Raw genomic sequence first — 13,493 nt, 5'->3', positions numbered from 1 at the left:
CTTATATGCAATTCTCCACTTGCTTATCTTGGGTTTGTTAGGGCATGTAGTCGGTGGGTCAGTTGTTTTCCGATGTTAAGTAGCTTGAAGTCAAGTAGTCAAAGTAAAAGGTTAATTGATAATAAAAAAATGTGGATCTTTCCGGATTCTTCTAAGATGCAATGATTTTTATGTGGAGGGACGCAGTGGCATGGTTGGCAATCTGACAAACAGTATTATGGTATTGAATTTTTTGTAATTCCAAAATGTGTTGAAAATTTTGTATTATGAGCATATATGGGGTGTACCTAGTCTGTGATAAAACTACTTTTTGTGGTATATTAACATCATCTTCGAATTTTTCATGGCGGACAGTATTTTTGACATGTATTTTGCATCTTCATCCGTACTGTGCTTGCTATTGGAGAGACGTCAAAAGATTGTAAAGTTTTGGCAGGACTTAATTTCTACCTCTGTTGTCAAAAAGAGAACATACCATACAAGTGTAAGTTCAGGAAGCTTTCTCTGGGAACAAAAGATTCAGAAAAAGACGTGAAAGTTGTCGGGACGCTGTCTGTATCATCATTGTACGTACGTCGGGATATTTTGGTCCTTATAGTATGAAGTGGTGTACCAGTGAAGTTATGTCAGAAATTTCAACCATACAGATTCCATTCATGCCAATTTCTGCTCTCTCCACTACAAATACCCCCTTGTTTTACCCCTGCATGTTAATGTGTTGAATTGAGATTTAAACCTTTTTTGCTAGTTTAAGATTTGTATTTTGCACCTGGAGACATTTCTAATCGGATACTCCTTCAATGCCTGTATCAAATTTCTTTCAATTCATTTTGTACTGGCAATTTTAGTTTTAATTTTGTGGTTGTTGATTCCTTTAAGCAAGTGTTTGATGAATTTTAATTGAATAAAGTTCCCAATAAAAAAATCCACCAGTTGTTTTTGTCTTTTTGGGAGAATCACTTAAGACTAGTTTTAGCAGGAGCCAGAAAAAAAATATTTGAGTGTGTGTGTGTGTGCGTGTGTGTGACCATTGTGGACATAACTAGCATTTGTTGATATTGTAATGCCATCAGGATAGTAAGTGAGTGGGTGTGATGAGTATATAAGTATTCAAAGCAAATTTTACAGAATGCATTCAAATGAATATTAGAAAACAAATCTTTCTGAATTTGCAGACCTAACAAGACGATATGAACTCAGAAGCTAAAAAACAAGGTTCGTGTTATACTTAGTATATATGTATTCTACAAGATTCATGTGATTTTGAATATTAGTGTGTATGCATTGCATAATTTTTGTATGAATATTGTAAGATTTTTGTCAGTTTTCTAGTACAGTATTTTTTGGTAGAAATTCCATAAAATTGAACAAATTCCCTTAAACTTGCAAGAAATTTGGCATCTAAGAGGGTTTACTTTAGTGCATATATTAATATATACATTTAGCGCATATACTTTGCTAGCTGCACCTCGTAACAAGGATCAATAATGGTGACGTATATTCAAGTCCGTATGATTTGACTATTTCCATTTTTTTTGCTTAGGTAAAGGTTGCTGGCGAAAAAATCTCGTCTTTTTTTTGTACGTTAAACCGGTTGCAGTGTGGCCTAGAGGGTAGAGTGTTTGCCTTGCATATGGTAGGTCGTGAGTTCGATCCCCGGCCGGGTCATACCAAAGACTTAAAAATGGTACATACTGCTTTCTCTGCTTAGCACTCAGCATTTGGGAAAGAGTGTGGAAGTTAAACACACCACTACTAGTGGACTAGCCCCCTGCTGTAGTGACTTGCATAAAGTTGTGTGGCACAAGGGCTACTGAAACGGAGATGGGCACCGCCCTATCGGTATGGGAACAAACTTTTTTGACAGTGGTGGGTCAAAGTTAAAAACAACTTTTTTCCGCAAACTTCACCTAAGCCAGAAGCTGTCAATATACGCAACTCATGATGATGTTCGTCCATCGTTGTTGATGAAGACAGGCCCTTAGCTGTGAAGCTGTGCCGAACAGATTGTCACTGACATTTTTACACAGCTTCAAATTCACATCAAAACATACATGATCATTATTGGTAGTATTTTTTCTTATCATTAGTTCAATAGTTGTATCGTAAAGATGGAAAATAATTTTGGCATTGAAGTAACTTAATGCACTTGCTCAAATATAAAGTGCTTCTTTATGGTTACAAGTGACGGTTATCTGCCTATATGTAAAGTGCTATATATATATATCCTAAATGTGAAATGCCCCCTACAAGCACCATTAAAAGCCATGCCTTTCGTGTCAGCACAAACATCTGGACAGTTTCAAATGTTGAAGTCATCACACATGGTGCAGTGCCATCTAGCTGGATTAAGTGGAAGTGCAGACGAGAAATCTTAAGGTTGGAATCTCAAAAATCTCCACATCCAGATAGTGACAAATTGCAACACTCTTTGGGCTGTTGATGCTGTCATTCAATAGATCCATTGATTTATTGTTCAATATCAATATGCATTATCTTATACCTGCAATGCTTTGCTGGTCCAGTTGGGTCAATTTCTGTGAGATTTTTAATACCACATGTTGTTTGTGATATATCTTTTATAAGCTTTTGAGACCTTACTATGACTACTTCGCCAAGAATCTCTGACAAGAGAACATCCATTCATTGCAGTTGTTACTACCTTCTACTTTTGGTTTGTCTGTGTGTTTCTTTCTGTGTGTTTATTTATTTATTCTTTATTTCTGTTTTCTTTATACAGGGAAGGCGCGCTCAGTGCTTAACAACCTGCTTTTAATACAGGCGTGCCCTGTACAGAACAACGTAAACGGACTCAATAACATACACAAGGAAATAACATAAACTAGAAAGGCAACATTTGCGGGAGCAAATGCGACATGTTTTGCCCATTTCCCTTCCCCATGCAAAAAGGGACTGTGGCATAGAGGCTAATGTTTGTTGTATGTCTGCAATGGTGGTATTTCAACTATTTGAATGAATAATTGAATGGAAGACCAGTCAGAAATGGATCTTTCCCAATTTGAAACCCAATGCATGGATGGGCTCTTCCAGGCACCCATATTCATACTGGACCATTAAAAACCACCTTCACCAAAAAAAACTGGACCTTTTTGATAATCAACCAAGCCAAAAATTGAATTTTTTAAAATGTCCCCCTCATACAATAATGGACCAACACGCATCCCTAATTATCACCTGTCTGGTTTCACCTGTTCATAAATGGATTGATTACGCCGTCTGCCGGGAACTAACATGATTAAGGCCATGAGTTGCTGAGAAAATTTAAATCCCCCGGATGTTGAGGAGTTGACCAATCAGCGCACAGCTCTGGGGTCATGACCTGCGAACTGGGTCTTGGGTAGTTTACAAGATGGCCGACCGTTCGTAAATACTGTATTTGCAACTTGTGCCAGAAAATAGCCTAAAAAACTAAAATCTAGGTCCTGGTGTGGTTCACAGAGGGCCAACGGCAACACAAATGTCCTCACTGCTCCTGTCCAACCCTTTGTCAGGTGGAGACAATACCGGTTCCGGGCTGATTATCTCCATGAAAAATGGAGATGTTGTTTTTGGCATGTTTGTGTGTGTGTCTGTCTGTCTGTGTGTCTGTCTGTGTGTTTGTGTTTCCAGACAATTGTAGTCAGCATAACTCAAGAACCTCTGGCTGGATGGATTGCAATGATATTTGGTATGTGGGTGGGTGTTGGTAAGACAAAGGTCAAGGTTGATTTTGGGCCCCCTGGTGTGTGACCTTGGTGCTGCAGCCGGACTTGGCCTGGACGTGCTATGATCCTGATCTTTCGGCGGAAGATAGCTTGTTGGGCCTGTAGTGGAAGTTGAAAGACTGCTAGAAGATATAGTCAGCCTAGGAGAGACAAGAGAAGTATACAGAAGAAGAAGAACTTTATTGCACGACAATCATACACGATGCATTTGTATGGCAACAACTATTAATGGCTCATTGTACATAGTACAAAATAGAAGTACAGAATAAAATTTAACATCCTAATTGCTAATTACAAAAATACGCCATTGCAGTTCCAGTGACACATACCAGGGGGTCCCAAATCGACCTTGACCTTTCTCCTCCCACATACCAAATATCATTGCAATCCATCTACACGTTCTACAGTTATGCTGACTTTAGGCATCCGGACGACAAACATACACGCCCGCAAACACACAAGCAAGCACACGCAAAACAATATCTCCATGAAAAAGTTTTTTTTCATGGAGATAATAAGACTTATAAGAGCATAAGTCTTTGATATAGTGTTGCAATCAAATGGCGCTTATAATGAGTTATGGTATTTTTTCCAATGCAGTGTTTTATGTTTTTACCTACGTATTTTTGCGTTATGGGAGTTGTCGCATCTAAATATATAACATATACATGACTCAGCTGTAATTCTTTGGTAATCCACTGGCCACGTTGCCAGTTCGCTACCTGAGTCCAACACAGCCACATACAGCCCTCCTTTGTCAATAGACAGGGGAACAAAACCTGTCTGAACCTTAATGCCCTTAATCATACACCATTTAAGGATGTGTATGTCTGTGCATCATTATAACACATTACAAGCGCAGACGCAGTGTCTGTCTGATGCATAATACATCATTTCTAGGAACTAGTCTTTTTCCGTTTTTCATGCTTCGTTTGATTTCTCGACAAATGCCCTTCTATTGTCCTTTATACACCCACGTTGTTTGATATAAATAGATCATAGACACATGATAGAGAAAGGCAACTTTGCTGTTGCGCAGTAGAGAAAGTTGATGACGCAACACTTCAAACAGGTGGCGGCCACGCCCCCTCGGCTAACACCCCAAAAAAGGAAACACCCCTGCTAGAACGAGTGGTATAGTCCATTTTTTGTCAGCCATTTCAAAATGGCGGAAGCAGGAGTGCCGGGGTGTGCGGAGGCCGCGGTGTCCCCACGACCTGGCCGGGCACAGGAGACCCAGGCCACCGAGGACTCGTCCGAGAGCGACGGAGAGTGCGAGGAACGTGGGCCCTTCAGGAGAAAAGTGTCGACCCAGGGACAGCTGAAAAACAAGGTCAGTACGCTCGTCAACTTCCCGTGCAGAAGACAGTGTCCCCCGGACCTCCATATCATCACTCAAAATTATCACGCCAAAATTTGTTATTATAACCACCCCTTTCTCCACCTCCATACCAAGATACCTTACAGATATAGGTATCCCTTTCTCAACCGTATAGGCAGCCTGGAATCGAACGTTTTCCTTGTCTTATAGTTGAATAAAATTAGGAGAAAGCCCGTACCGTTATAATGTACTAACCCGGGCCCTCCAAGCTGCGTCCTGTCCGGTCTATGTTTACACATGGCCCGTGGGCTGTTATCCTGTGTACCCACCTATCCTAGCCGAGCCACTTCGCCTATCAGGAGGGAAAACAAGTCTAGAAACGAATCCACCAAGCTGCCATGTCATAGGAAGGGGTACGCCGAGTTTTTCCTGTATGACTGTACCTAGGATGTTACGGTATAAGTTTTACATGTACCAGGAACTGGCTGCATATTTTTATTAGCCAGAATATCACATCAGTTCAGGTTTAATAGATATTTCAAAAAGAGAAAAAGTGTCAGAAACCATTAATCATAATCTATCAAAACATTTCATACAATCTGTCATTTTTTGTTGTTCCTGTTCTTTGTTTATCTATTTTTCTTAAAATTTTATTTCTTCTGGTCACTATATACATGTATGTACCCCAGCGACTGTCAAAAACCTTTGGGGATTTCCTTGCAAAATTTGAAAAAGATATATACATAGCAATATGTCGATAGATCAAATATTACGTTCAACTATCATAAAGAAATGTGATTCACAGCATCAAGCCATCATGACAATTTTTCATAAAATTGAGAAAATTATTAGTTGCATTTTTCCTGTATTTGTTTCAAAGTTTCAAAACTTCTTTTCCTTGTTGGATGAAGAAACCTTTAAGTCAAGCTTTCACCTGTAAAATTATGATATTTTCTGGTTCTAACTCTAAGAACCTTATTGAGACTAGAGTCAGTTAAAAGAACTCTAAGATGATTTCCAGGGAATAAACGACTTCTTGCATTCGAGCTACCTCCAATGTGGCTATATCTTAAGTACGTGGCGTTTGCCGTTGGCAGCCTGTGTCGGTTGGACGAAGCAGCTCTCGATGCGTGGCGTTTGGCGGGGCCGCCGGCTACAATTGACGGCATGTGAGCTTCTGATTGGTCCCTTCTTTGATAACAGGCCTAACATGGACCAGAGACCATTGATAACTGAAAACATTTTGCAGCACATCATTCTTAGTCAGAGTCTGACATTTTTGCAGAAAAAAAGGAGAGAACCCAGCTTTTTTCATGTGGGATGCAAAAATGGAATTTAATATCTTGTGATCCGTGCCGGTTGTATCCCTGAAACCAGTTCAGAAGAAACGGCATCAGACAAACTTGCTTCATTTCATCCTTAATTGGTCTTTTAGTATGTACGGGACATGTAACGTCATCTCCTTATTTGGCCTTTCTTTCTTCTAGAGTTCATAGGCGGCTACCGTCACCTTGTATTGACATGCATGTGCAGGGCCTGAAATTCATTTTTGGAATAGGCACGCTGGAAAAGGAAAGTGATCTCAATCCAGTTTTAGCTCACTGAAGAGCTACATGTATTCTTCCACTGGTCGTGAGAGAGAAGACAGACGCTATGTACAGTATTTACAGGTTCATTGTACCAGAGACATTCCCCTAGCTCTTTTCAATACTAGTAAGTACAATGAACATGGGACCATGGCGTAATGTCCCATCCTAAGGACTGCGACCCTTTCCGGTAGCGTGCATGTCGGGTGAGCTGGGATCGAACTCGCGGCTTCTAGTTCCAGAGGCAAGATCGCTTTAACCACTGGACTACGCACGTTACGCTACTGCACTGGTGCTCCTACAGGTAATCTAAAAGTCTTGGTGCACAGAAAGAAATTAAGTTGAATATCAGCAAAACGTAATAACAATTTAACCTTACTGTCTCCCCTAAGAACTTCAATCTGTAATTCTGTAGCTAACTTCAAAAACTTCAAGCTTGAAAATCTTAAACAAGAAATATGTCAAACAAAGCACAACAAAGTTTATATTGCTTTTTCTGATACTTTTCTGATAGTTTTGAAGCTTTCAAAATCGAAATTAACTCAAATTCTAACATCAAAATCTTAAACAAGTACTACAACAAAGATCTTATTATCTTTTTACACTTAGATGTCAAGAATATGCTGTCTACTAGTGTGCAGTGATACCTTTACACATTAAACCGTACAAAAATATCTGGGTGCACCAGTGCACCCACAGTAAAAAATTAGGTGCACAGCTCCAAAATTAGGTGCACTGGGTGCACATGCACCCAGTATTTCGAGCCCTGTATAGCCTACAAAAATATTGACACACCTGTGCACCCACAGTCAAAAATTAGGTGCACAGCTCCAATTTTGGGTGCACAAAAGTGCACATCCTGTATTTCAAACCCTGTTGCAAATATAACTACTTTCTCACAATGTCTGGAATAACAACAGAAAGTAATTAGAACCCCAGACTAGAATTACATAACCAGATACTAAAATGTCATATTAAATAATTGAGTCACTGTGTATATATATATATATAACGTTCGCCACTGATTCATACCCATGCTTCATTAAGGTGAGTACATATAGAAAGAACAAAATTAACCTATGCATGTTCTAAATAAAGCACTAGTAGTTGAAGAATAATGAGTTCAAAATAGATCAAAAGCGATAAAGTATAAAAATGATTTGATAGCCAAAGAGTCATATATGGCCACCAATTGGGATGCTAGAAATGTCTAGTGTGGTTATGAATGCATCCATATTCTTTTGCAGAATAATATTACCGGTAATAAGCATATGGGATATGGCAGATTGCACATTGGAATATTAGTCAGCTATTTTGAATCAGAAATTGCAAATATGTCGGCGCTTACGGATTCTTCATTTGTAGCACTTATGTAATATAAAATTTTGTCAGGAAATATCAGCTACATCAAAAACATGAGCATTTCTGCAATCTCTTTTTCTTCTTTATTCTGTATTTATTTATTTTTGTTTCCTAAAGGCCACACCAATTTATTTTCTTGGTTAACGGAATAAAAAAATTAAAAAACAAAAATGCTAGATTGGAAAAACAACATGAAAACAGAATCTCAGAGGAATGTTTTTACTTTGGTGCACACAGTATCAGGGAGTGAACAGGGTCAGGTGCAAGTTCCCACCCCAGCCTTCTGTTTTCATGATTTTTTTGTTAATGCTAAAATTAAAAATACAAGTCTGGAAATATCAGCTATATAAAAAAGATCAACATTTTTGCAAACTCTTTTTCTTATTTATTCTGTATCTGTTCGTTTCCTACGCGAGGAAGGTCTGGATTATAGTTAGATACAACTGTGATCAGCTACATGTACATGTACACATCGGGTCATGTATTTCTAGGCCTCTCCATGGCCAGTCCCTACCGCCAGCCCTACTTATGCGCTGTAAGTGCTTCAATTGCAGTTTGAAGCACTGCTCTTTAACATTGCTTTGATATCTTTGACAATGGCCAGAAAACCTTCTGAAGCGACAGCGGAGAAGAATGGCTTGTCGCTATTTTGGCGTCCATTGTGTCAAATGAAAGTAGTAGTCAAAATAAATTGTGCCATGTCATCTCGCAGCGTTCTGTGTAATGAGCCTTATTTTTTTTCTAAAAGGCTTCATCAAAAGAAACACCTGCTCGCAGGCCTTCGGATTGTACCGTGGATAGATTTAGCGTTCATAATCCTATCAACAGCCCTCTTCCTGATTGAACCACTGATGAAAAGATTATTTCAAAGCTTTATGCATCATCACCACAGGCACATCGCATTAAATGTCCGTTGGAAATTGGACAAAAATAAAGCAGCTTTGATTTTCTTTTTTCCTAGTGGTCCCGTTTTTTTATTAATTTCAAAAAGTACCTGAAGTACCGAAGTACCAAAAGTAAGATTCATGTACATGTATATGATATCGTAAGCAAAATTTTGGTTCCATCTATTCAGTTTACAGTATTTCTGACTCAATTCACAACTTGGAGGAACATAAGTTATCAAAACTAGCTTCAGAACTAAAATGTTTGTTTTTTCTGCCTACAGTACATGTACTAGCACTGATACAAATTCAAAATTGCCTGCACCAGACAACTGCAAAGTTTATCTGCATTGCGTCTTTCCTTTCCATTTTAGTCAATTATAAACCATGTTTCAAAGCTAGCATTAATGAATTTATCCTATCTTACATTTAGCATTCTACATGTATTGGTAGTCAGTACAAGAAATAAAAATTCACATACTGTAATTCTTATTTCTTTCACTGTAACTTTATGTTCACTGTTTTCGCTGTCACCTCTGTACCGTGAACTCATATACATCACCATGAAAAAACCTGTTGTTATTTTTTATGATTCCTTCACACATCCGTTCTGTTAATCACTTGCTGCCACCGTGAAGTTTAAGTTCAGTGAAAGTGTCCATTTTCCTTAGATCGTGAAATTTTGTTACCGTGAAGTTAAAGTGAATTACAGTATATTTAATTTTGTATACCCAGTACATGAACAGGTGCAAGTAACCGTATGCTACTAGTAGTAGACATCAGAGGTACTTGCACACCTTCAATTTTACCTGTACTTATAGAATACAAATACATGTGTATGTATGTTGAGCCCTGACTTTGGATATGGAATTTCACAATTCTACATGAATGTCCTTTCAGTGTTCTCACCAGAATTTCTTCACAGCATAGGGGTCAGGTACAGAAGGCCAACTTTATGCGGTGCAAGTCACGCGTGGAGTGCCGAAGACATGACCAGAGTAGGGAGTCCGGCATGTTCCCCCGGAAAATTTGTAAATTCATAACCCAACGAGACATTATTTCATGCATTTCAAGGGATAAATTTTGTGAAGTAGAGTTTTTCCTTTGTCACACTCACAGCCTCATTCTTAAGCCAAACATGAACTTTTTATAAGATTTATGAAGGGTCACAAGGTTCTTCCCAGAAAGAAATACCCCTATGCTGGTTGAAACACAGCATAGGGGTCCAGATCACAGCATAGGGGGTCCAAATCACAGCATAGGGGGCCCCTATGCTGAAAAGGCCTGGCGAGAACACTGTCCTTTAGTATTTACATTGTATGTACAATGAGTTCTAGTAGGTTTAGTAAATAGCATAATCCTGTACCTGCCCTGATGTTGACATAGAGACAAACTTGATGGTTTTTTATTGACACCCCAGGGTTGAATCGTCAGAAGTGACATTTAGCAGGGTATGTGTGGGCTTAAAAGAGAGATCCCTCCAGCTTCGTGCTTTGATTCCGATCTTTCCTCTCACGTACAATCATAACAGTCAGGCTTTTAGCTAGGCATGCGTCCATGCGTCTTTTGGACGCATGATACTAAGATAAGAAGAAAATTGGAAGCACTCTTTTTCAGCAGCACGCACAGAAGACCCCCTGTTTCCCTGGTAATTACATACTAGTAGTACACATGTTACTGTACATGTGTTGCTTTTTTTAGTCCTACCAGACACTGGGACAGCATGAAAACTGATTGACATGCAAGGCTACCAGGAAATTGTTAATCCATAGAGCCCATTGGGAGACCAAGAGGGAACAAGCAGTTTTTAGTGCTTGAAATGGTCTGCTAAAAGTATGATAAGACTAGAACACACCTATTGTAACCCCCACATCACAGCACCCCCCCCCCCCATTTTTGGACCCCTTGTCTTTAAATCCTAGCTAAAAGCTAAGCCTGAATTCATAGTACACATAATATCTACAGTTCTTTCTACATTGTTGATTGTACGCCAAGTATTTTTTTGTTCCCTGGAACAACATAAGGTTTGTGTCCTCGAGTTTGTTTACGCTTCAGGACGTACAGTTGGCCTTTCCCATGAAACATGACACCTACGCCGCTGGTGGCAAAACCTTTAGAGCTGCACTACTTTTAAGGATATGTCAGAAGATGCAACAAATTAAAGAGCCAGGGCTTGAAATTGAAATCCTTTCTCCTGCAAAATAAGATTGTTTACATTTTGAGAATGATATCATCATATTGCACTTCCTAGTATTGTAATATTTTTGGTCTTTGTTATTGATAATTTCTTACGTTTAATCTGTTATATGTCATCAATAATTCGATTTTTCGTTACATACATTTGTATTTGTTCCTTCTGTTCATTTCATCATTTCTTATCCCTTTGTTAGTTATTCATCATATCTTGTATCATAATTGACATTTGTTAAGTTGAAATATAGGAGGGTTTCTTATAAGCCTTGCAGGCTTCTTTTCTCCTCCTGCATGGTCTTTTAGATACTTTCAATTATTTAACTATTGCCTTTTTTGTATATGTGCGAATGAATGAAACAAACAAACAACAAAACAAAACGGAATGTTACCTTCAAATCTTCAATTGAGAAGAAAAGTTTTCTACTGCGTTATTGACTGAGTTATGATAATATCACGCCAGCTCTTTAGTCACATATTGCTACAGTATTGGACAAAACTGTTCGCGGTGGTTTGAAGTTTGCGGTGAAACGGTCGCTGAGAAAACCACGAACATAAAACCACCACAAACATTTCTGCATTTATAGTACTTGCTGTTGCCCTACTGAGAGCACTTTCGATCTGCCCAATATCCAGAACTGGTTTATTCCAGATACATCATCATTACCCTTGTGTATAATCACCTTGATTATGACACATTCAGATAGAGTCAAATGCTGTTCGGTTTTGTCTCTCTGTGCAGTCCATTTGGTATTCAGGACAGTCAGTCAATCTTTTGCTGTTTCTGCTAAAGTTCGCATCCTGGGAGGGATGGGAAGGCCTGAGAAAACAATGTTGTGTTTATGGTTAGGCCACACCATTTTAATTTCTTGGTTAACGGAATTTAACAAAAAATGCTAGATTGGAAAATCAACAGGAAAACAGAATCTCAGAGGAAAGTTTGTACTTTGGTGCACACAGTTTCAGGGAGTGAACAGGGTCAGGTGCAAGTTTTCACCTCAGCCTTCTGTTTTCATGATTTTTTTGTTGCTAAATGTATAGATACATGTGCCATTTCAAAACTGTAATGCATCAAGACGCTAGTATTTGTACAGATTTACAAAATGTACAAGCACAAGTATATTTGTTCAATAAACTTAACAAAGATGTACAATGTTTACTACACATTCTTACATCAACTGTTCAAAGATTTAATGTTAGTGTGAAATACAGGAAGTCGGCAAGAAAATATGCAATCACTCAGATGTCAGATCGAAAATCTTCACCTTTCTAGCGGTCAAACAAAAAAAGCTAGGGTTGGCAGGTTTTTGCTAGGGTTGGTCAGGTTTTTGCTAGGGTTGGTCAGGTTTTTGCTAGGGTTGGTCAGGTTTTTGCTAGGGTTGGTCAGGTTTTTGCTAGGGTTGGTCAGGTTTTTGCTAGGGTTGGTCAGGTTTTTGCTAGGGTTGGTCAGGTTTTTGCTAGGGTTGGTCAGGTTTTTGCTAGGGTTGGTCAGGTTTTGCTAGGGTTGGTCAGGTTTTTGCTAGGGTTGGTCAGGTTTTTGCTAGGGTTGGTCAGGTTTTTGCTAGGGTTGGTCAGGTTTTTGCTAGGGTTGGTCAGGTTTTTGCTAGGGTTGGTCAGGTTTTTACTAGGGTTGGTCAGGTTTTTGCTAGGGTTGGTCAGGTTTTTGCTAGGGTTGGTCAGGTTTTTACTAGGGTTGGTCAGGTTTTTATTAGGGTTGGTCAGGTAACTGGAAAATTGTTTTTCTTATGCCTAATTATACCACCAGAACTAGTACTGCTCTTACAGTAATTTAAAAATGGTCACAGACTCACAGCCATTATGGATTGGTTTGAAGAACTATTGACCTGAAAACAGGACCTTTTTCTGGACTATGCATGGCCGCCACTCAATTTATCTTAGTCCATATGTATTAGGGCATGTGAGCATGTTTTTAAACAGGATGATTACATTGTGTTTCTAGGGCAAAGTGCTTAACACTCCCTAATTATAATAGTAATACACAAAACATAATCGACCGTATCTCCCCTTCTTCAACTTTCATATGTTTTGAGTTTCATTTTTAATATTTCATATCAATTTTTTTTTAAATGGAAAAGTGTAATCCACCAAAAGGAATCAGATTTGGCAGGAAGTATAATTATATTTGGTCAAATCCTTTTTTTATTTCTATAATCTCTTTGAGCCTATTATAAGGATTTTGGAATTCTTGGTACTTTCCATTATGGCTAGGTGTGCTACTGTAAATGTATTTAAGTTCGCATTTTGGTTTTTATTTCATGCTGAGGCGAAAATGGAGTGTTTGCAGTGGTTTTCAGTTTGCGGCACTACAGTGCTATAGTTACATACTGCTACAGTATTAGACAATAATGTTCACGGTGGTTTAAGTTTGCGTTGAAACGGTCGCCACGAAAACCGCGAACATAAA

General features: G+C 38.8%; 1 protein-coding gene across 1 annotated transcript in view; it reads left to right on the top strand.

Annotated features, from left to right (window-relative positions):
* Positions 1-4,874: 4,874 nt before the first annotated feature.
* The window catches only part of LOC136423699 (diacylglycerol kinase delta-like), a 78,524-nt gene continuing 69,905 nt past the window's right edge, over positions 4,875-13,493 (top strand). Inside the window, exon 1 of the mRNA XM_066411979.1 lies at positions 4,875-5,058. Within this exon, the coding sequence (XP_066268076.1) occupies positions 4,891-5,058 (168 nt within the window). The 5' untranslated portion in view covers positions 4,875-4,890. The remainder of the gene's footprint in view (positions 5,059-13,493) is intronic.

The sequence above is a fragment of the Branchiostoma lanceolatum genome, chromosome 17, assembly GCF_035083965.1.
Source record: "Branchiostoma lanceolatum isolate klBraLanc5 chromosome 17, klBraLanc5.hap2, whole genome shotgun sequence".
In the NCBI taxonomy this organism is placed as follows: Eukaryota; Metazoa; Chordata; class Leptocardii; order Amphioxiformes; family Branchiostomatidae; genus Branchiostoma; species Branchiostoma lanceolatum.
Note: the sequence above shows the minus strand (reverse complement) of the source record. Positions and strands in the feature narration are given on the sequence as shown.